General features: G+C 42.2%; 1 protein-coding gene across 1 annotated transcript in view; it reads right to left on the bottom strand.

The window, feature by feature from the left end:
• FCSK (fucose kinase) overlaps positions 1–22958 on the bottom strand; it is a 1855962-nt gene that overhangs the window by 518760 nt on the left and 1314244 nt on the right. The window contains exon 9 of the mRNA XM_044081314.1: positions 1214–1385. Coding sequence (XP_043937249.1) covers positions 1214–1385 — 172 coding nt within the window. The remainder of the gene's footprint in view (positions 1–1213; positions 1386–22958) is intronic.

Raw genomic sequence — 22958 nt, 5'->3', positions numbered from 1 at the left:
CTTGCCTATTCTTTGTACTGCTAATTGTTGTTATCCCCTTCTGTTAGATGGCTCACCCCGTTGACAAACTTTTGTATTTCCGCTTAGCCTGTTCTGCATCAAAAAATGACTTTGATCCTCCAGGAAAAAATATTCTGAAGACAGCTGGATGCAGTAGCTTGAATGTCACACCTGCTTCTCGACATTCCCTGATTGCTGGAATACATTTTTCTCTCTTCTGCATGGTATACAGTGAATAATCATTTCCCCACAAACACTCCAAGATCAACTCTTTCTGCTGGTAGGATTGCATCTTTACTAATACAGGTCTTGGCTGATTAATCATGGCCAAGTTTTCAGCATACACATGATGTGCTCTTTCAATTAACTGATCCTGTGGAATACCAGTCCAGTTTCTTATTTGTGCCTTCATAAAAAAATGAATACAGTTTGTTCCTTTCAGAATCTCTGGGACAGCAGAAAATGTCAGTTTTCCCTACAAGCTCTGTCCTCTAATTCAACGATTTTCTTCTTGAGCAGTCTCTTACTCAGCTAGTCTTTTCTTCATTTTGACCTCAGATTTTTGCAATTTTATCAGCTCATCAGAATATCCGTTTAATATTTCTTCCATTTTTCCAGCTTTTTGTTATCTGAGTTGATATATTCATTCAGTGTTTCTTTTATTTTAATCAGCTCTGAGCACATTTGACTTTTTTTTCCTCTACATTACTGGAAACCATACCTTGCATCAAAGCTGGAGTTTGAATTCCTTTTTGCTTAACAGCTGGAGGATTTCTCCTGGTTAGCATTTTGTCTTCACATTTTCCAGTTTATTTGCCTTCAGACTCTCCCATGCTGATATTCAGGCAGTGTACATACTAGCCAGTAAATTAATTTACTAAAAGTAACAGAGTTCCTGGTCCTTGTCTTTCAGTTTCTTTTTTTCACACTAGGAGAGCTGAAGCTAAGCTGCTTATCGGTGTGCCGCCATCTTGGAAAGCCCAATAAATGATTCTTTTGAGCCGGGATATAGGATCTGAACTGTCTAGACATTGTGGGAAAATACATGCAGAAAAATGGTCAGGTGTTAACAAACATGTTTAACGCATGAAACTAATGAAAATGTGTACAATAGTTTGTTTTGTTTTCTATAATTGTATGTATGCCCAAGTCATTATCTAAATATTGTACAGAGAGATCCATACAGAGAGATATGTGATTAACTCTCACTCACCAATTCTAAGAGGTATGCCCCGTATCTCTTTCCAGAGCAAAGCTCGAGCATTCTTTAAGGAAGTAGCCTCTTTTCCATCTTTGTTGCTACAGTACTTGGACTGACCATGCACAAACTCCTCTTCTGTGATACCTCGTGCCATGCACAACAGAATGTCAAAGAACAGTGAGAGCTATGGCATAGAAAGGGACACACATCAATTAGAACACATCCTAGGAATGTATTATTATATTACTTTAAGACAGAGGTCACTTCATCTAACACCAACAGTCTCCATAAATGCATACATGTCAAATATCTATAAACATTGAATTATTAATATGAACTTGAAGAATAAGGAACCACTAAATATTATGCCATGCATGCTGTATTCTTTCTTGTGCTAACCTCTGAGTAAACTAGTAAAAATTAAGAGTCTTGGCAGTTTCTTATGTTAGGCCTTTTCTTTGCTGTCCTAAGAAAACACATTCAGTGAATGGGAATGTTATTTTGCTACTCAGCTATGTTTAATGTGGTGCGGCTGTTTCAACAGACAGCAGTGAGTTTATTTTCTGTGACCTCATTTTGGAGAGGCTCAGGGCTGTTGTCATCAACATCAAAAACATGTTTGCAAAGCTATCATAAATTCCATTACTTTGACAGTGTTACTGATGCTTTCATGTCAGTGTCTGTTACAAATGCAGGGGAGGACAAAAGCAGCATACATAGTTGTGACAACTTGTAAGCATCTGTGCTGCAAAGGTCACACAAGTTATTTCACTCTGGCAGCTTTATTGCTCCTCTACTTTCAATGCAACTTATAAATGTATTGGCAGAGAAAAAGAAAACTGTGCATGCAGCGGAGACCTCTTGCAGTAAAAACCTTAATGCTGTATATGCTGCTTCTCAATAGTTTTTATTTTTAGATAGGCACTAGGCTACTGGCCCTAGGGCCTATATAAGCCTAGCCAAAAGGATACCCTGGTTTTCGCCAACCAAGAAAATGATTTTCCTGTGCCCCTGTCGAGCAGAGGCACAGAAGTGATCCCCGGGGTGAATTTCCTATTTCCCATCCAATCATCAAGATTTTTCTTAAAGAGCGCTAATGAGGAACTTTGTTTGATATAGATAGGTAGTTTGTGCCAGAGTATGGGAAGTCTCTGGGACAGGAATCTATTCCTCCAACATATTCTGTTTATTGTGGTGACAAGGTTTAGGTCCCTAGATTGTGCAGCTCAGAGGGATTGGGATTTCTTTAAGTGGAGCATGTCCAACAGCTCTGGGTTTGACATAGCTTTGTATGTTAGGCAGAGATCGCCTCTGAGTAAGCGATATGCAACGGAGTAAAGCTGGAGTTTTTTGAGATGGTCTGCATAGGGCATCTATTTGAGGCCAGTAATCCTCTTTGTGAGGTATTTATGCGGCCTTTCCAGTTGTTGTAGATTTCTTGTGAGGTACATACCAAAAGGGGCATTGTACTCTATAATGGGTCAATAAGTGACGAGTAGAGGGGAAAAATGACCTCTTTTTTCCTGGATGAGAAACCTTTTATGATGAGGTGTACCACATAGAAGGATTTCCTGACTACTGTGGTGATGCGATTATCAAAAAAGAGACTACTGTCCATCTGTGTCCCAAGGTCTCTTATCATACTTTCACTGTTAATTAGACTACCACCTATGTGGCAGCTCATGAGTACAGAGTTTTTACCAAAGGGGATGACAATGCACTTTTTGGCATTAAGCATGAGGCCATGGCTTTGACACCAGGCATCTGTCTCAGTGAGACCCTTTTGTAGGATGCCCACATCGTTAGGAGTTTTGATGATGGCTCCTAGTTTGCAGTCATTTGCGAACTTCATTAGCCAAAGACCTTCTGTGTTAGCCTGTACTTCAGATAAATAGATACCAAACAGGAGAGGACCCAGGACTGAACCCTGTGGGTACTCCACTTGTCACTGGCCTGAACTCGGATTTGGAGTCTGCTACTTTCACAGTGTGGGTTCTGTCAGTGAGCCAGTTGGCAGCCCATCTTGTAACATAGGGATTTATACCTAGTTTAGTAAGTTTATCTATAATTCCAGAGTGGGAGATGGTGTCGAAAGCCTTGGCAAGATCTAGATAGGCTGTGTGAACCACCTTAAAAGGAAACAAACTAATGAAATCCAAAAAACATGCCAGACCAGCTGTAAAGCTGTTAAAGTAAGCACTTTAGTTTACTTCATAAGCAAACTTCATCAGACAAAATAATAATCACACCAAGCCCTTTATATATCCCTCCAAAAGCATCAATTAATAAATTAATCAATTACATAATTAATCCACTCAAACGAATATAAAACCCAAACATTTTCATTACCACTAAAATTCTAAATTTCTAATATCATACAAACAATTTTAATCAAGTTAAAAGATGAATACAAGTCAGTTACCACAACAATACATTCATCTAAAATATGATTTCAATCTTAAAATGCATTTAATAGACAAATTATCATTCAGCCCAGGGAAAAGATGTGCATTAAATTGCCAAATTAGTTCCCTTTCATCCAATTTTAAGACCACAGGACATCCCTATCTGTACCCACTACTTGATCAATCACAAAAAATAGGAAAGCATGCGATGGATACAGATTGATATGCCTAGATAGAGCATTATTCAAATTTAATTTCCTAATGTTATATATATGCTCAGAAATGTGCTGTTTAAGGCATCTTTTTGTCTTTCCAATATAAAATGCAAGACAAAATTGGCACGTAGCCATATAAACCACATTTTTAGAAAGACAGTTATAGTTGCCCTTTAGAAAGTAGGTCCTCCCATACATATTAAATGAATTTGTAACATTCACAAATTTACAAAAATGTTAAAAAACACAAAGACATTCTACCATTAAAAGTAACAGCATTGATGTTCCTTTCTAAGATATTTTTCAAGTTATTACCCTTTCTAAACACAATTCCAGGTTTTTCTTTTATCCTTCCATTAATCAAAGTGTCCTCCCTCAAAAAACACCAATTCTTATTAACAATATATGTAAGATTATCCGCGTCAAGTGAAAATGTAGTAATAAAGCCACTCTGTGAAATTTCATCTTTCACGTCAGACTCTATTCAACAGCCTCATATCAAGATAATTCATGGTCATATCACCACCGGGCATATCGATTACCTCAGAAGGCAGAGCATCCCCAACCAATAAATCAGTACATAAAAAGGGGCTTAAAAGTCCCAATCTTTCTTTTAAAACTGACTTCCTCAAAAATTTCATCCATCAAACGGGGTGGGTAACCCCTTTTAACAAACATATTTTTCAATAAATTACATTCTAAAATGAAGTCAGCTTCATCCGTGACCATTCTATATGCTCTAAACATCTGCCCCTTCACGACAGCCTTCTTTTAGTGATAGGGATGGGCACTTGACCAATGCAGGAAGGCATTAGAATAAGTAGCCTTCCTAAAGATCATTTTGGAATTGGTTTTAACTAATAATTACTTTATGTTCAATGGGGACTTTTACTTGCAGAAAACCGGTGTAGCGATGGGTTCTCCCTGTGGTGCAACATTTGCCAATATAGTTATGGCACACTGGGAAAAGGAGTTTCTATTTAAGGATGACCTTTTCAAGAGAAATGTCATTTGGTATACTCGCTACCTGGACAATATTTTTATAATTTAGGAGGGTAATATGGAGTCGGTGAAGCCCTTATTGAACATATGAATAATTTTACTGATTTTTTTGAGGTTTACATTTGAATTTAAAATGGATTCCATTTCATATTTGGACATTGAATTATGTAAGGATTTAGTTAATAAAAGATTTGTTGCTAAGATCTTTAGGAAGACTACTTATTCTAATGCCTTCCTGCACTGGTCAAGTGCCCATCCCTATCACCAAAAGAAGGCTGTCATGAAGGGGCAGATGGTTAGAGCATCTAGAATGGTCATGGATGAAGCTGACTTCATTTTAGAATGTAATTTATTGAAAAATATGTTTGTTAAACGGGGTTACCCACCCTGTTTGATGGATGAAATGTTTGATGAAGTCAGTTTTAAAAGAAAGATTGGGACTTTTAAGCCCCTTTTATGTACTGATTTATTGGCTGGGGATGCTTTGCCTTGAAATCATGTTTTAGATGAATGTATTGTTGTGGTAACTGATTTGTATTCATCTTTTAACTTGATTAAAATTGTTTGTATGATATTAGAAATTTAGAATTTTAGGGGTAATGAAAATGTTTGGGTTTTGTATTCGTTTAAGAGTGGATTAATTATGTAATTGATTAATTTATTAATTGATGCTTTTGAAGGGATATATATATATATATATATATATATATATATATATATATATATATATATATATATATATATATATATATATATATATATAGGGCTTGGTGTGATTATTATTTTGTCTGATGAAGTTTGCTTATGAAGTAAACGAAAGCGCTTACTTTACTTACAGCTGGTCTGGTGTATTTTTTGGCTTTTTGGATTTCATTAGTGTGTGAACCACCTTACCCTTGCCTACGGCTTTGGTGACTGCTTCAAAAAAGTCTATCATGTTTAGGAGACATGATCTGCCTTTTATAAACCCGAACTGGGTGGGGTCCAGAGTTTGGAGATTAGCAATGTCTTTGTTTTTAAGTTCCATGATGATACGTTCCATGGACTTGCAGACCAGGCTCATCAGGCTAATGGGGCAGTAGATCCCGGGGTCCATGGTGGCTCCCCCTTTGTGGAGTGGGACAACCATAGCTGTGTGCCATTCAGTGGGCACAAAGCCTGAGGTGAGGCTATGAATGAACATGGTACTTAGGTGGGGTTCCAGTTCGTTCTGTAGTTTTTTGTAGAACACAGCCTGGGATGTTGTCAGGTCCCATGGATGTTGTGTTCTTCGCTTTGGAGAGTGTGTTTTTTACCTGTGCAGTCATAATTACAGGAACTTTGCATTCTTCCAGTATAGAGATGGGCCCTTTAGGGGGTGAGAGGGGGTAAAGTTAGCACTGAACTTATCTGCCAGGATGTTGGCAATATCAGTTGGTTCTGTATATTTAGTGCCATTGTGTTGTAACTCAGAGCAGATCTGAGTGTCACCACTGAGATTCTTGACATAGCTATAGAATGCTTTGTAGTTGTCTTTAGAATCAGTGGCGAAATTTGTTTTCGTAACTAGCTTTGGAGGATTTTATGAGGGATCTCAGCTTCTTACTGAGGCTGACCAGGGAGTTCCTTCAATCATGGGATTTTACTCTTTTTGCAACAGTTTCTTTTTTCTGTTGTAGAGTTTGTTTATGGCAGGGAATCACCAGATTTGGCTTCCTTTTTTTGGAGGATAGCATCTTGGTTCTGTTAGGGATAGCACGGTCCAAGCACTCATGTAAGTGCTTATAAAGTGCATTTGTGTAGGATTCAACAGTCGTACCTCTATTGTCCATCTGCATGGCTGTTGTGAAGTTTTCCACTTCTATCTTAAGAAGCGTGAAGTTGGCTTTGGAGAAATTTTTTTACAGTGGTTTCCCTAATGGGGGTGGGGGCGGGATGTGGATGTCTAGGGTGATTAGCTTGTGGTCAGATCTGACCAACGAGGAATTGACCTTTGGTGTGGGACACCGGTCACCCATGTTGGTAATGACCAGGTCTAGGATACTACTGCCCATGGTGGGGGTGTAGATAAGTTGATCTAAGGCACTGGAATTTATGAATTCCAGAAAACGTTGAGCAAAAAAGTTGGTACATGAGTAGTTTTCCCAGTTAATGGTGGGGTAGTTGAAATCGCCCATTATTAGGGTGTTCGGTTGTACCCTAATATTTTCCAGTGTATCAAGAAATGAGGAGTGGGAATCCTGGGGCATGGTGGGGGATCTGTAGCAAGCTACAATTTAGATTGTGGTCTTGTCCAGAGTTAGTTGCACTTAGATAATCACGGCTGCATTATGCTGAGCAACTAGCCTAGAGATGTGGATATCCTTAATGAATATGGACACGCCTCCACCATTAGTGTTTCGGTCCAGGTTAGGTGGCTGAAAGATGTTTTATGAATTATAGCCTGGTAATGTAGGGGTGCTCTCTGGAGCCCTGAACCAGGTCTCTGTCTCTGCACAGATGTCGATGTTCTCCATTTTAAGTGCTTCAAGTGAGTGAGTGCATTTTGAGGTTTAGACTTCTAGCATCGAGTAGCATTACCCTCAGATTTTTCTTGCTTGTACCTGTTACAGTGGTGAATTTGTCATTTGACCATTTCCTAAAAAAGGCACTATAGGGGTGCCAAGAGCCTTACCAGTATCCAGAATCCCAAGGGCGAAAGGTGCAGGCCATCTCTGGCAAAGCATCATGGTCTGTCGATCATGTCATCTCAGGCAGACAGATACTGGATCCCCTTAGAATGACCCCAGAAACTTAGCCAATCGTTGAAGTCAATCATTTTGTCCTTGTACTGTGGTATAATTCTGGGTGATGGCAGGATGCTACTCAGGGCTAGAGTCATACCTGCCTGGGCTACAAGATCGGAGAGCTCCTCCATGTCTCTTGATGTAGTCCAGGGAGGTATGTCTTAGGTCATTCACACCAACATGGACAATGATAGAGTCATATTCATACTTGTTGTGGAGTGAACTGTGTGTGCACATTATGTGGTGGATCCTGGCACCTGACAGGCAGCTGACAGTAACTTTCTCCTTGTTTAGCCTGAGTGGAACATCAGTGTGCCTGACTATAGAGTCACCTATGACTAGAGTGTTTGGTATGTTGTTATGCCTTATGGGCTGTGGTTGAGTGGCACACTGCGTTTGTGGGCTATGTGTCATTTGGGTTGTGTTGGGGGGTGGAGGTTGCTTGGGTTTCTGCTTTGGAGGTCTCTGTTGCTTGAGCAGATTTTTATTGAGAGCCTCCATGAATGTATGTGTCATTTTGTGTTTCTATGTGTGTGCTTTGGTGGTGTATGTTTTGAGGGACTATGTGATGAGTGTGGTGTGGTGCATTTACCTTCTTCTCTTGACTGTCTAGTCCAGTCTTGGGTGAAGAGAGCTTTGCTTCCTGTTTGGCTATATAAGTGCATCTCTCACAGGTTGTAGTGTTGGGTGGTAGGCTACGGCTGTCTGTGTACATGAGGCAAGTGCTGCATTGCCCCAAGTCCTCGGTCGGCTGAATTCCAAAGTCTAGGTCCGGCGTCAGTTGTCGTCGCTTCTTCCCTGACTTCAGTGCGACAGGGGAATAAAGGAACCAGCCGACGCCATTTTCTTCAGTTTTTCTTGCCCCAGATGTCAGGTGCCCCCAGACGGAAGGCAATACATAAATTTGTGTGATAATGCAGTGCAATATAATCAAAATACAGTAGTTGCAAGCAAATACATCATAAATGAACACCCCAATCAGGTTGTAAGAGGATGTGTTAGCCTATAGGCCTGTCCCAAGAGGGGAAGGAGGGAGGGAAACCTGGACTGCAGCTGTATTAGCACTCGAACATCTACATTTATGGTAGGTACAAAACTGTACTATGTTCATCGTGCATACAGCTGCAGTCATAACAGATGGGTAGAATCCCAAAGCTAAGAAAGGGGTCGTAGGCACTAGGTGGAACTAGGAGGAGCCAAAATGCCCTGCAAGACTGCAGTGGCAAAGCCTGCTCTAGATTTGGAGTATAATGGTAGGTTGCAGTGCTTGGAGAAGGTATGCACAGAACTCCAAGTGGCTGCTTCCAAAATATCCTTGGTAGGGACTCCTCTGAGGAAGGCTGCAGAGGTGGCTGAGGCCCTGGTGGAATGAGTTCTAATGCCTGTAGGAACAGTTTTGCCATGAAAGGAATAGCAAAAGCGTATACAATGGGCTATCCATTTTGAGATTGTCTGTTTGGAAATTGGCTTCCCTTGAGCTCCTACCGCATAGGCCACAAAGAGCTGTTCTGATTTTCTGAAAGGCTTTGTTCTGTCCAAATAATAACGCAGTTGTCTGTGGATGTCCAAGGAATGTAGTAATCTCTCCCCTTTGTTTTGAGGATTAGGATAAAAAGTAGGTAAATGTATGGCCTGATTTAAAGCTACCCTGGATACCACTTTAGGCATAAAGGATGGGTTGATTCATAAGGAAACTCTGCCCTGATGGAAGATGATAAAAGGTTGGACAGCCATGAGAGCCTGTAGTTCTGAAACTCTATGAGCTGAGGTGATAGCCAGAAGGAAAGCTGTTTTCCAGGACAAACATTGCAAATCTGATGAGGCAGCTGGCTCAAAGGGAGGCAAGGTCAGTTTTTCCAGAATGAAATTAAGATCCCAAGCAGGTATTGGTTGTTTCCTTGGAGGCGTTAAATTCTTAGCCCCTCTGCGGAACTGTCTTAGGAGAGGGTGAGAGAATAAAGGTGGATCAGTGCTGTATTCTGCAGAAATGGCTGAGGCATGGATTTTGATGGAGGAGAAAGAAAGTCCACTGCTTAGCAGTTCAGCCAGATATTGTAGTATTTGAGGTAAATTCAGTTTTCCAGGATCCTGGCCCTTTTTCTCATTCCAGACACAAAAACGTTTCCATTTTGCGGAGTAAGCTTTTCTAGTTGATGGCCTTCTGGCCTCCAAAATGACATCCTGCACTTCCTTGGAGAGTAGGGCCTGTTGTGATGCTAAGGAATCTTCCATGCGGCTAGATTGGGGCCTGGAGATGGGCCCTGTGTAGCTGGTCTCTTAGAGAGCATGGTTGCTTTAGACTTTGTGAAAGCCTTGATGGAGAAAGAAGAGGAAGGTCTGAAGACACCTTGAGTGGAGGTGGACCTGTCCACATTCTGTGTTTCAACTCCAAGAGTGGCTTCGGTATCTGTAGTCGGGGTGTGGGCCGAGGAGCCTGGACCTCGGGCACAGGAGACACCGTCAAAGATGTGTCGTCGGCAATCAGGGGCTGCGTAGGCGCCTCGCTGAGAACCGGACCACGTGTAGCCGGCTTTGGCGTGGTGTCGGTAGAGGCCGCGGACCTCATGTGTCGGTCCTTGTCTTTGCGTTTTTTAGACAAAACCGGAGTCGGAGTATCCGACGACATAGTATAGTTAAATGCTTTCCCAAAATAATGCTGGGTGAACTCCGCCCGACGCTTAATAGTGCGTTTGTTGAATGTAGCACAAAAGCGACAGACCGAGACGTCGTGGTCTGGGCCTAAACAAGGTATACAGAGGGAATGGAAATCCTTATGCGGTATTTGCTTCCCACAAGAAATACAATTATTAACTTTGTCTGACATCTGTCTGAGGCAAGAAAAGTTTCCCCAACGGGGTACTTACCTTTTAAGAAGACTTCGGTTTCCAAATTTTCGTAATCTCAGGAGCTGGCCGACCGGCACTTGCGAACTGCTTCTGCTTCGGGCACCGCGCGGCAAGAAAGACTGAAAAAAATGGCGTCAGCTGGTTCCTTTATACCCCTGTCGCACTGACGTCAGGGAAGAAGAGACGACAACCGACGCTGGACCTAGACTTTGGAATTCGGCCGACCAAGGACCCGCCTGACGGCAGGAGAACCCATCTGTTATGACTGCAGCTGTATGCACGATGAACATCACCAGGAGCTGACCCTTAGACATGCCTGGATAGGAGCTTATTTATTATGTACTAAAAACTGTTTTCCTCTAGACAAGTGAGGAAAGTTGAGTGCTGTAGTAATTTGTAGCTTATTTAGTGCTTACAATGAGTTCTGAGCAAGTGCTGAGCTCAAAGAAACAGATTTGAGTGCTAAAACTAAAAAAACTGGCTAGCTGTAAGGGAAAATTTGAAGAGCAGACTTTATGTCATCTGGAATAGTTTAACCCTAGCTAAGCGGTGATGCATAAAGTGTATTTTTTTTTAATGTAACAGTACTTTTTTTTTTTTAAACAGCGTGTGTGGTTGTACATGTAAAGGCATTAAAAACATAATGTTGTATGTTACTTGCCCATGACCATCTTTTTATGCTGAAAACATGTTTTATTACTAAACAAACACATGTTAGTCACAGCATGACGTTACTGGGAAGTAAATTCTTTAACTATATGAATTATTTACAGCTGCAGGGGAAGAGAAAGAAAAGCACCGTGCATGACTATGACAACTTGCACAGAACATATAAAAACATCAGAACCATAATACTGTATGTTCTTTCTCTTATGATCATCTTTTTTCCTGTTATTCATTCTCATCTCAATATGAGTCGCAATAGGAATTGTACTTGCTTGTTGTAAGCACATGATGGTATTTTCTGTCCTGCATGTACATTTTTTTAAAGAAGTCAATGGCTGACTTTTTATTTTAAAAAGAAGCTTATTCCATATTCTGGAATAATATATGTGCACACACAGATATATATATATATATATATATTTATATATGTATATACTTGCACAGTTTTGTGCTACGGGTCATGTTTTATTCCATTAGTGATGTTTATTCCTGATATGAGATTTCTCAATCTGAAGTTTACTCTGAAGCAGTGCATTCCAGGTATTGACTTTCAAACAGAACTGATCAATTAGCAGAGGTGATCACTAAGTAACCTATAAGAAACACAAAATAATGACAATAGGTGAAACCTTTTTGAGCAGTCCTATTTAAAAGACTTATGATTTTCCTAGTTATAAACTGTTGTACCTTTTCAAACTATGTTAGGCGGCTTGTACAAAAACTATAGAACATAACACTGTATTCAGTAATGGGTCATATCAGTGGTGTACATTTGTACAGTGATCTCTTTTGTTGTATTAGGCATGGCCATTAGAACAAGATCTGCCAAAAAAAATTTATAAAAAAGTTGTTTGGGATGTGCTACAGCAGACAGCTACAAGTGCTGTCTGCTGTACAGGCCAAGCAGTAACTATAAGGGCATGATGCATTTGTGCAGAGTGTAGACTTACTTTGTGCTGTTTTATAACTTAGCTGCTTGTTAACAGGTAGCTACTACCACAGAAGCAGTGGTCAGAGGTTCTTAAATATAAATAGCAAGTAAATTAGCTACATGTATTGTACCATAGCACCCTGACTTAACACAATTGCACAAAGCATGCTGCACTTACAACAACGTAGCACATTAAGTGTTCATCAGCATCTGGGATGTTTGCTCTGCTCTGTTCTGTCTGCAGGTAGTGCTATCAAAGCAGGTATATTGCTGACATTGACTCTAACAAAATAGCAAAAAGAAAGGGAAAGGACAGTGCAAATTAGCTTTTTAGTGGTAGACTACCTATAATTAAATACATTTAAAAGAGTATGCTATACTACCTGTTAAGACCATTTTAACTTTTAGGAATATCCCTTTCAAATAGTACTTAACAACACTAATCACATCATGAGCCAACAGCAAGTGACCTTGATAAATAAGCATGAACAAGCATAGCAAGAGACTGCTACTTCTAGTGACATTCAATAAAGCTGTATAGGTTACATATTCTGTATTGGGTACCGATATGGTGGGGCCCAGGTTAAAAAAAAATGAAGCCCAAACAAGAGAGGTCAGGCCCTATATGAAATTGTGAAGCTTACCATTCATTGACAAGGTGTGTATGTAATAACTATCAAATTCTTATTTTAGAATAAATCTACATTCCTGATGAACATTTTCATAAGTAACCAAGCCTGTGTGTATTTGGGGGGGGGGGGGTGTAACTGTTGCTAGCTCCTGACTAGCAGTGACACAGTCCACTATGATAATGTAGTATAAATAATTTAATTTTGTTCTCTTCCCTCCTATCATTCTCCAATGCAGGAAGTTAAGACAAATGGATAAGCCAGTCAATGACAGAAGTTTGAGACCAGAAGAGATGTTTATCAATTTTAAAAAAGTGTTGTTACTGCAAAAACAAAACAGCAGCACTTTAGTAATCAACATGCACTGCCTTTTGACAATAATGCACTAATAAGGACCAATGGAAGTGGCAGTGGTATGAGAGAATAGGAGTCAGGTAAGTTCAGACAGATAAGGTGCTAAATATTACAAACTTCTGAACGGCAAATAACACATTTAGAAGACAAAATATGAAAAACAACATTTATATCACTCATCTGATGTTGTCTTCTCCATCTGGCTTCAACCTGTGGGACTTCTGGGGTTATCAGATCTGATTTGAATTCCATGCCGGACAAATCCACCCCTACTCACAATTCCCCACTCACTAGAGGATACCCCAGATCAAGTTTGACACCATTCCAGTTAGCAGATCGATCAGCTTGTGACTGTATCCTTTTTCTGTTTTTTTTTTTCGCTGTCCTTTTTCTTCCCTCTTCCCCTTAGAGCGCAGTAAGTTAAGTTATAGATAGACAGGTTTTTCAGTCTTTAGGTACTAGATATTAGCTTGTTAGATGGTTGTATGTAGTTAGTGGACTTTTCCCACTTTAGAATGTTACTTCTTGTCTTTTAGGTAGTTTTACATAGGGTAGTAGCTTAATTGTCTTAGAATGTTGTTTGTAGTGTGCAGTTTAAGTGTGTTTTTTCTTAGAGTTTATGATGCAGAAGGGTTTTAAACAATGTGTTGCTTGTGAGTACAAGCTCCCTTCGCAGGATGTGTGTTAAGTGCTTCTACTGTCTCGGGGCTGCCCACCTGGATTTGCCCTTTTCTATCTGCGAGGGGTTTGATTCCAGGTGATCAATGAGATAAGGGCGGAGCTGGTTTTGAAGGGTCTCCTCCTGGCTGGTTCCTCTCCCATGGCTCCAAAGGACAATTTGGACAAGGGTCACAGTCATTCCTCTAAATATTTCAAGGCTTCAAAAGGGGACCATTTGAGGTCTTCCTCTGTTTCTGCTACTTGCCCCTCTGCTGGTCTGTCTCTGGCAGCCTCAGCACCGGTGTCTGCTCAGACATGTTGGAGCTGATCGCTTTATGAGCCGAACTTGAGAAAGACTCCTTCTCTGGCTCTTAGTGTCCCAACTCCCTTTTTAGAAAATGGAGCTCTTTTAGGTTGGGTAGGTTCCACCTTCTCACTCTCCACTCTGTCTGAGCTGCTGCAAGAGTTTTTTTTCCCTGTCCTGGGTCCAAGACTCTCCATCTCAGATCCACCAAGAAAATGAACCTTCAAATCCCTATTGGTGACTTCATCAGCTTGGTGGGCAGTATTATAGCTTCAGATCTGGAGCAGCTGATGAGGTCCTTCTTGCAAGATTAGATGCAATTGGGATTTATTCATCTGGATCCAGTATCCCTCCCCAGACCTCGGCTCTTGTCACCCTGGTTTCCCTTTCAAAGTACTTTTGAATCCAAGGTCTTTGGGCCCAGCTGTGATTCTACCCTTTGGGTCGGATCACAGGGCATGGCCGTGTTAGGCTCTGAACACCACCTGGGTTTCCTCGACTACACTCAGGTCAGAGACAGCTGAATCTCAGAGCCATTCCGTTGAGGCAGGTGTCTCCAGGTTGGGTTCAACTATTCTGGCTTCACAGCTATCCCTCCCATTTGGGGCATCTGCTCTTGACAGCTCGGCTCCAGTCTCAACATCAGATCACTTCTCAGGTTTCTTCGGATCCTGGGACTGTCAAGCTCCAGGTTGTCAGCTAATAATGCCTCCTATGACATTGCAAAGAGGATGTTCTCCACTAAGGAGATGGTCGGTCTTACTCAACTGGTGTTCCACCCCATCAGTCTCATCTGTGCCTGCGACCAGTCATCTGTCTGATCCAGGACAGCCCATGCTGGTTGGCTTTCAGTCCACCCCCCCTTACTGGGGTCCCTACCTCTTCCCCTTATTCTCTGGATTTACCAGAGTGGGAAGAGTTGGGCAACATGTGGTGCAAAAGGAACCACCTAGACTCCCCCAAGAGCCCTCACTGAGGATACTGACATCAAAGAAGAAAAAGGGTCACCATGCAATAGCGCCTCCTTTGCTGATCTTTTGGAGTTTCTTCGCTAGTGCAGTAGCTGGACCACCAAAGCTCCTTCTCCGGAGGAGTCAGTAGTTTTGCAGGTCTTTTGACGTGGGCCCATCGACACCTGCACAGTTCCCCTTCCGGATACGCAATGAGATCTGGTGTCTCAGAGTGTGGAAGGAAATTAACATGCTGGAGCTCATCCCAAGGAGCTTAACAAAATATTCACTCCACCAAAAGATCAGATGCATTATAGTAAGGGTCCAGCCATGGATGTGACTGTAGTGATGGCCACCACAAAGAAGGAAATCTTGGAGGAGAGTTCCTCAGTCCATCCCTCGATTAAAGAATCTCAGGCTTTGGGTGAGCTAGGGAAGCAGTCTGATACCGCAGTGACATTTGCTTTAAGGGCACATAATTACCATTCTCACCTGACAAGGCTTCAGTGTGATCTTCCAGCTGAAGTGCCTAAGAATGTTAAGACACAGCAATCTCCAGAGGTTCAGAGGACACTAGAGACTAAGTTGTCCACTGTCCAGTCTATTGCCAATGTCTCCATGAGTTTCAGCTCTAACACAGCCGATGAAGCATCCCGAATAGCTGGCATTGGCATTGCCATGTCAGTCCACACTTGGATGGGTTTTGCAATTTTACAAACTGCTTCAGGGTGTCTTTATTAACACCCCATTTGATGGCTCTTCTTTATTTGGGCCAAAGGTTAAGGATACTGTTATTAAGAGCGAGCAAGATGGGTAGATGCTGTCTGTCATGCCCCTTCAGCAAACCTTCTCATGGACTCAGAAGTAGGGCAGACGTCTAATCTTTAGGAAATTACACCAGCTTCCCCAGGATGCTCCTTCTGAGGGTTCCCCACCACAACAAGGGGGATGCTGTCCTTGGGGCAGGGGCCATCTGCAAGATCAGGGCATTTGCAGTGCTTTCGCTGGATGACCTTTCTACCAACCATGACATGTTGCTTGACTGTTCTGTCCTGGAGACAGTGAGGGGTTGCTTGGTTCTTCACCCAGAAGCTTTGGAAGACATTACATTGGACACTTGGGTGTTCATATCCAGAGGCTATACCTTTCCATTTTTAGAAATACCAAATTTTAGTCACAAACATCTCCCAGACATTCCACCCTAACAAAGACAGCAGGCAGTGACACAGATTCAACAGCTGCTGGCAAATAGAGGCATCCAAGAGGTCCCGCCAAAACAAAGAGCATCCAGGGTCTACTCAAGGTTATTTGTAGTGCCAAAAAAGAACAAGGACCTCAGGCCAATTTTGGATTAGAGCAAAATGAATCCTTTTGTAAAACAGACCAAATTCTGGATCATTCCTATGCAGTGCATTATACCTGTACTGAGGAAGGATGAATGGATGTGCTCAACAGACCTCAAGAAAGTACACTTGTGTACACTTACAAAAAATGTAGATGTTCGAGTGTATTCACTGTTGCAGTCATCACCTGTGGGTTATCCCTCGGCCAGCCCGAATACCAGAATCAATGATTTTCTGCGTCGGCTGCTGTCATTTGCTGTCTGATATCAGGTCATCAGTGCTATAAAGGAAGGCAGCTAACTCCATTACATCAGTTTTTCTTGCCCTAACCAGTCAGATGCCCAAGTAAATTTGGTAAAGTGGTCCTGGTGGCTAAAAGCCACTGTTAGAAACTTATGTCTCCCTAAAGAAAGAAGATATAAGGGAGAAGGAGGGTGGGAAACCAGGACTGCAACAGTAAATACACTCGAACATCTATATTCATGGTAAGTGTACACAACTGTACTATGTTTTTTGTGTTTCACTGTTGCAGTTATCACCTGTGGGAGGATTCCCAAAGCTAAGGACAGGGGTGGTATGATTAGTAAGAGATCTAGGAATGGATCAGCATGCCCTGCAGAACTGCAGAGGCAAACCCTGCCCTTGCCTTAAAAAACAAAGGTAGGTGGTACTGCTTGGTAAAGGTATGGACGGAAGTCCAGGTGGCAGCTTCCAGGATGTCCCTGGTGGGAACTCCTCTGAGGAATGGTGTGGAAGTGGTGACTGCCCTAGTGAAATGGGCTTGAATAGACTTGGGGGGGGGGGTCCCATGCAATCTGTAGCAGAAATGGATACAGTGTAACATCCATTTGGAAATGGTTTGTTGGGAAATGGGATTTCCCTCTGCTCATGGGGCAAAGCTGACAAGTAGTTGGTCTGTTTTCCTGAAGGGTTTAGTATGGTCCAGATAGTATCTGAGCTGTCTTTGTGCACATTTAGTGAGTGCAGAACTCTTTCCCCCTTTTTGTGAGGGTTAGGAAAGAAGGTGGGTAGATGTATGGCCTAGTTGAGAGTTACATTAGATACCACCTTGGGCATAAAGGAGGCATTAGTCCTCTGGGAGAGCCTATCTGCATGGAAGATGATGAAGGGCTCAATGGCCATCAGTGTCTGAAGTTCTGAAACCCTTCTGGCTGAGGTGATAGCTAGGAGAAAAGCAATCTTCCAGGAGAGGTATCTTGGTTCTGCTCAAGCACCAGGTTTGAAGGGAGATAAAGTTAATTTTTCCAAAACATAATTCAGGTCCCAGGGCTGGAGTGGGTGGCCTTCTGGGAGGTCTGATATTAGAAGCCCCTCTGAGAAATTATTTAATCAAGGGAGAACAGGGGCTGTTCTGTATAAAAATGAGTTGAAATGGCTGAGGTGTGGATTTTAATAGAGGAGAAGGAGTGGCCACTGTTAAGTATCTCTGCTAGGAAGTCCAGGATAAGAGGGATGGAAGGTTGTGAGGTATTGCCCCCTCTGAACTTGCTCCCGGAGCAGAATCTTTTCCATTTCCTGTGTAAGATTTTCTGGTGCTGGGCCTTCTGGTGTCTGTGATAATGTCTAAGACCTGTTTGCTTAACAGGGGCCCCTTGTTTGCCTTTAGAGTATTAGCCATGCTGATAGTTTGAGATTCTGCATGTTTGGGTGCAGGATTCCTCCCTACCTGGGTTAAGAGGTCTGAGATCAGGGGAAGCTGCCTGGGAGGCTGTAAGGTCAGGCGGCACAGTACCAATGCTGTCTGGGCCAATCTGGAGCAATGAGGATGGCCTTTGGTCTCTCCTCCCTTATTTTGATCAGTACTTTTGGAATAAGAGGTAGAGGAGGGAATGTGTACCAAAAGAGGGTGTTCCAGGGGAAGGTCAAGGCATCCACTTTCCATGCTAGGTGGTGATACTCCCTGGTACAGAATTTTTTCAACTGATGGTTGAGATGTGAAGCAAAGAGATCCACCTCCAGAGTTCCCTACGTCTGAGCGATTTGTAAAAATATTTTTCTGTGGAGCTGCCATTCATGGGGGTCCAGTAAGTTTCTGCTTAAGTGAACTGCCAGGGTATTGTTGATCCCTTGTAGGTATTGGTCTATCAGGTGTAGTCCCATGGAAGAGGCTGTCAGCCAGAGGTTCATGGCTAGCCTGCACAGAGGGTAAGATTGGGTCCCTTCCTGTTTGTTGATCTACCACATTACTATAATGTTGTCTGTTTTGATAAGGTGAAACCCTGGCTTGAGATGGGGTTTGAAGGATGTCAGAGCCTTTTGCACTGCAATCATTTCCTTCTGGTTGATGTGTAAGGGAAGGTGCTGGGCATCCCAAAGACCTTGGGTGTACCTGCCTTCTAGGTGAGCACCCCAAGCTTTGTCTGAGACGTTGGTGATAATAGTCTGACGAGTTGGGCGGAGGGTGAAGGAAAGACCCTCGTTCTGGGCACAGGCCCCTGCCCACCAGAGAAACTCAGCCCTTATACAGGGGATTAGAGGGAGAGAGGTCTCTAGAGGTTGAGAGTGCTGACATCAAAGTTTCTTCAGGTACCACTGAAGTTTTCTCATGTGAAGCCTGGCCAGAGGAATTAGAAGGATGCAAGATGCCATGTACCCCAAGGCTTGCAGGAATTTCCTCACAGTGAGGTGACTTCTGGAAGCCAGCTGAGTAAAATAAAGAAGCAGGAAGCTCTGCTTTTCTGTGGATAAGAAGGCCATTTGGGATGCTGTGTCCAGCAGTGCTCCCAAGACAATGATCTTCCTGGAGGGTTTTTGCTTTGATTTCTTCTCGTTGATGGTGTACCCTAAGGAGGTTAGGAGGGTTTTGACAAAAAGGAGGTCCTTGACAAGCTTTTCTTTGCAATCTGACTGAATGAGGCAGTTGTTCAGATAAGAGTACATTTGTATATTTTCCTGTCTGCAAAAGGCTATGGCCAGGGCTAAGCATTTGGTGAATACCCTGGGAGCAGTTGATAAGCCAAAGGGTAGCGCAGAGAACTGAAAGTGTTGTGAGCCTGCTCTGGAGTGAAGGAATTTCCTGCAGGATTCTCTTATGGGGATGTAGAGATAGGCATCTTTTAGATCTAGGGTAACTAAACAGGCATTTTTTGTCAACACAGGCAGCAGCTGCTGTAAAGTTAGCATTTTGAATTTGGGGACCACCAGGAAGGTGTACAGAATGGATAGATCCATGGCGGGGCACAAAGCACCCTTTTTTCTGCGAACAAGGAATAGTCTGGAATAAAAGCCTTTGCCTGTTTGGTCTGAGGGGACAGGTTCTACTGCCCCTTGGGATACGAGAGTTTGGACTTGTTGCAATGCCTCTGGCCACTTATTTGGAGGTAAGTCTGGGTACCCTCTTAGAATTGGGAGTTTATTGAAGGATAATTTGTGTCCCAGAAAAATTATCTTTAACTCATTACATCTGAGCGACGCCTCCAGGTGCATCTGCAGTTACCCCCTACTGCTCCTCTAGACGTCAAATATTACTTGTTCATACTTGCATTAATAATTCCAAAACCACGCTACATACAAGGTATCAGAATATTTTATCTTGAGCATAGCATGCACAAAAACACAATTGTACTGATTTGACCTCTGTCAACAATATTATTATTATTTATTGAATTGATAACTTCATTTTAAAGGCTTAGGCCACACCACACACTTAAGGTACACAACTCACACACTAAAAGACTTTGTTGACCCATTGGTCCTTTGTTACAGAAAGCCAATTTTCTTTGCAGAGGGAGAGCCTTCCTCCTAGTTTTTGGTGAGTGAAAAGAGGGCAGAGAGGGAAGAGGGAGTCACTGAGAGTTTTTGCCATGGAGGGATGGCTTAGAACTCCCTGCCTTTGGAGTGGAAGTGGTGCACTGTTTGGTTCTCTGCTGTCCCTGGGATAGAAGTCTGGGTGGTCTATCCCTGCATGGCTTACCTTGCCTCTGTCTACTAGATGCAGGAAAGGACAGGTGTTTTGTGGGAAGATTTCTGCTGAACCTAGGAGGTTGTACCTGAAGGAAATCTTTTACTGTTTGCATAGATTTTGCTTTTTCTTCCATGTTTTTAAGCACCTCTTCTGCTTTTACTCCAAACAAGCGGTCCTTATCCAAGGGTGCATCAAGTAATTTAGCTTTGACATGATCAGGGAGAGTCCTTCAACCATGCATGCTCCTAATGACAAATCCTGACACTGCTGCCCTGCTTGAGGCTTCTAGGGTGTCATATCCACAGTGTAATGAGTGCTTAGCCACTTGACATGGAGAGTGCAACAAATCTGCTAACTCTTTTGAACTGTCACAGTCAGGAAAGGTTGAAATCTTTGTTTTAATAGTTTCAAAGTGTGTTGTTAATATTTTAACATGAGGAACTGACAGTTGAGAGCTCTGATAGCTAAGGTTGCAGAGGTGTATACTTTTTATCTCATCTGTCTAGAGCTATGGAGTCTTTGTCAGAAGGAATAGGATTCTTTGTAGAACTAGCCTTAGCTCATTTTGGTCCCTGTATAATGAAGCTCTGGGTCTGCAGCAGGATTTCTGTACAGGTATTTGTGAGAATCCGGTACACTGTAAAACCTGTCCAGTTTTCTGGGAGCAGGTGGGAGGGCATCCGGAGTTAAGCTGGATTCATGGAAGACATCAGCAGCCACCTCTAAGATTGGAGGGATGGCCAAGGATCTGTGCTGGGGCAGGTCTAGAAACTCTCTTAGTCTTTTCTTAGACTGAGGGAAGTCCTGGGATTCCCAGTAGAAATGTTCCCTGAGGATGTGAAAGGTTTTCTCAAAGGAAAGATCTTCTGGAGGGGAGGCAGAAGGAATAGATTCCTCTGCATCTGAATTCTCATAAGCAGTCAGCGGTTGTTGTTTCTCTTCAAAATCTGAACAATCAGACTCCTCAGAATCCTGTTCTGTCAGTATTTTAGGAGAAAGGTATCTTTTCCTTTTAGAAGTTGTGGCCTGACTACCCCTGATAATGGTGATAAGATCCTTCACCATTTTAAGCATTTGAGCTTGGGTTAGTGGAGCAGGAGTAAAATGGTGGCTAGAGGTAGTTTTCCTAGGAGTGGCCTTGCTTCTAAGCCTAAGAGTATCCCTCGATCTGAGAGAAACAGTAGTCGGACGAGAGGACATCGTTTTTTGTCTAGATTCGGGAGTGCGAAAAACCTCCTCAGAAGCTGGTGCCAGCATCGCGGCTACCAACCCAACCAAGCCAGAGACAAACAAAAGCTCAGAAGACAAAGAAGATTTCTGCGGCATACTCCAAACGGGTCTCAGTGGAGGTCTGCGAGGGTATCGATTCAGGCATCAGGGACTGCCAAGGCACCTCACTGAATTCTGGAGAACTGATGACCTGCTTAGTGGTACAGTCGTCAGAAGGCTTAGCCTTGTGCGGTCTATCTCTATCTTTATCCTTACATTTTTTTGGAATGTCTATGGATTGTTGGCTGCCAGATGCCATTTCGGAATGCGAAGGCGGAAGATGAAAATACCTGGCTAAAATAAGAGCTCTACGATGAATGATTTTCGCATTAAATAGGGCACAGAACCGGCACTGGTGGACGTAGTGGTCTGTGCCTAAACAAGTGATGCAGTATGAATGGAAGTCTTGGTGTGGTATTTGTTTTCCACAGGCGAGACAATTGTTAACTTTTTCGGACATCTGTTAGTGCAAGAAAAAAATGATCCCCAACGGGGTACTTAGCTTTAGACATTTTCAGCTGTAATTCATACTCTGGTAGCAACCGACCGGCACACTTGCAAACTGCTTCTGCTATGAAATCCATGGCAAGAAAGACTAATATAATGGTGTTGCCTGCCTTCCTTTATAGCACTGACAACCTGACATCAGACAGCAAGCGATAGCAGCCGACGCAGAAAAACATTGATTCTGGTATTCGGGCTGGCTGAGGGCTACCACAGTAGGGATAACCCACAGGTGATGACTGCAACAGTGAAACATGAAGAACATTGGCTATCATCACATCAAGACAGAGAGATGTTTGAATTCAAAGATGGCTGCACACTGAGTAACAGCTTAATTCCATATCTCTAGTGAAACCTTTTCCAATGTTTCAACTGATGATGCTTGAAAGAAGGAAAAAAGCACAAGAGTTGACTAGAAGAATCAAGATTATGTTGGAAATGAAGCAGAGACAGGATTTATGAGATGGAGATGAACAGGAATAGAACATTTAACTTGGAAGTTGACAAATGTGGGATTAAAAAGCAATAATTATATTTGTGAAACATGACAGAACAAGAAAATCTGGAAATACTGGACTTTGTTAAACTTGTAGGGAACTCTAAAGCATATGCCCTACTTCATGTTATTAATGTTTGGAGAATAAAACCAGTAATATGGAAACTGACAAATGTGGAAATACAAAGCAAAATGTATACTTGTGAAACATGACAAAACAAGAAAATCAAAAAGTATTGATCTTTTTTGGACTTTGTTAAACTTGTAGGGGACTCTAAATCATATGCCCTACTTCATATCATTAATGTTCAGGAAAATACTCAGGAGAGGAGAAGAGAGGGAGAAAGTTAATTGTAAGTTAAACAAACCTTTCTCTTAATGGCACAATTTTAAAAGTGCATGATTTTCTTTACATGCAATAAAGTTAAGTTTGTTTAGCTATTTTTAAGTGTAATGTGGATACTAATGTAAATAGGTGCTCCTGTTTTTTTTT

The sequence above is a fragment of the Protopterus annectens genome, chromosome 8.part0 (genome assembly GCF_019279795.1).
Source record: "Protopterus annectens isolate FY-2018-M chromosome 8.part0, PAN1.0, whole genome shotgun sequence".
Classification (NCBI taxonomy): domain Eukaryota; kingdom Metazoa; phylum Chordata; order Ceratodontiformes; family Protopteridae; genus Protopterus; species Protopterus annectens.
The sequence above is the reverse complement of the archived record's forward strand: the minus strand, read 5'-3'. Positions and strand labels throughout refer to the sequence as shown.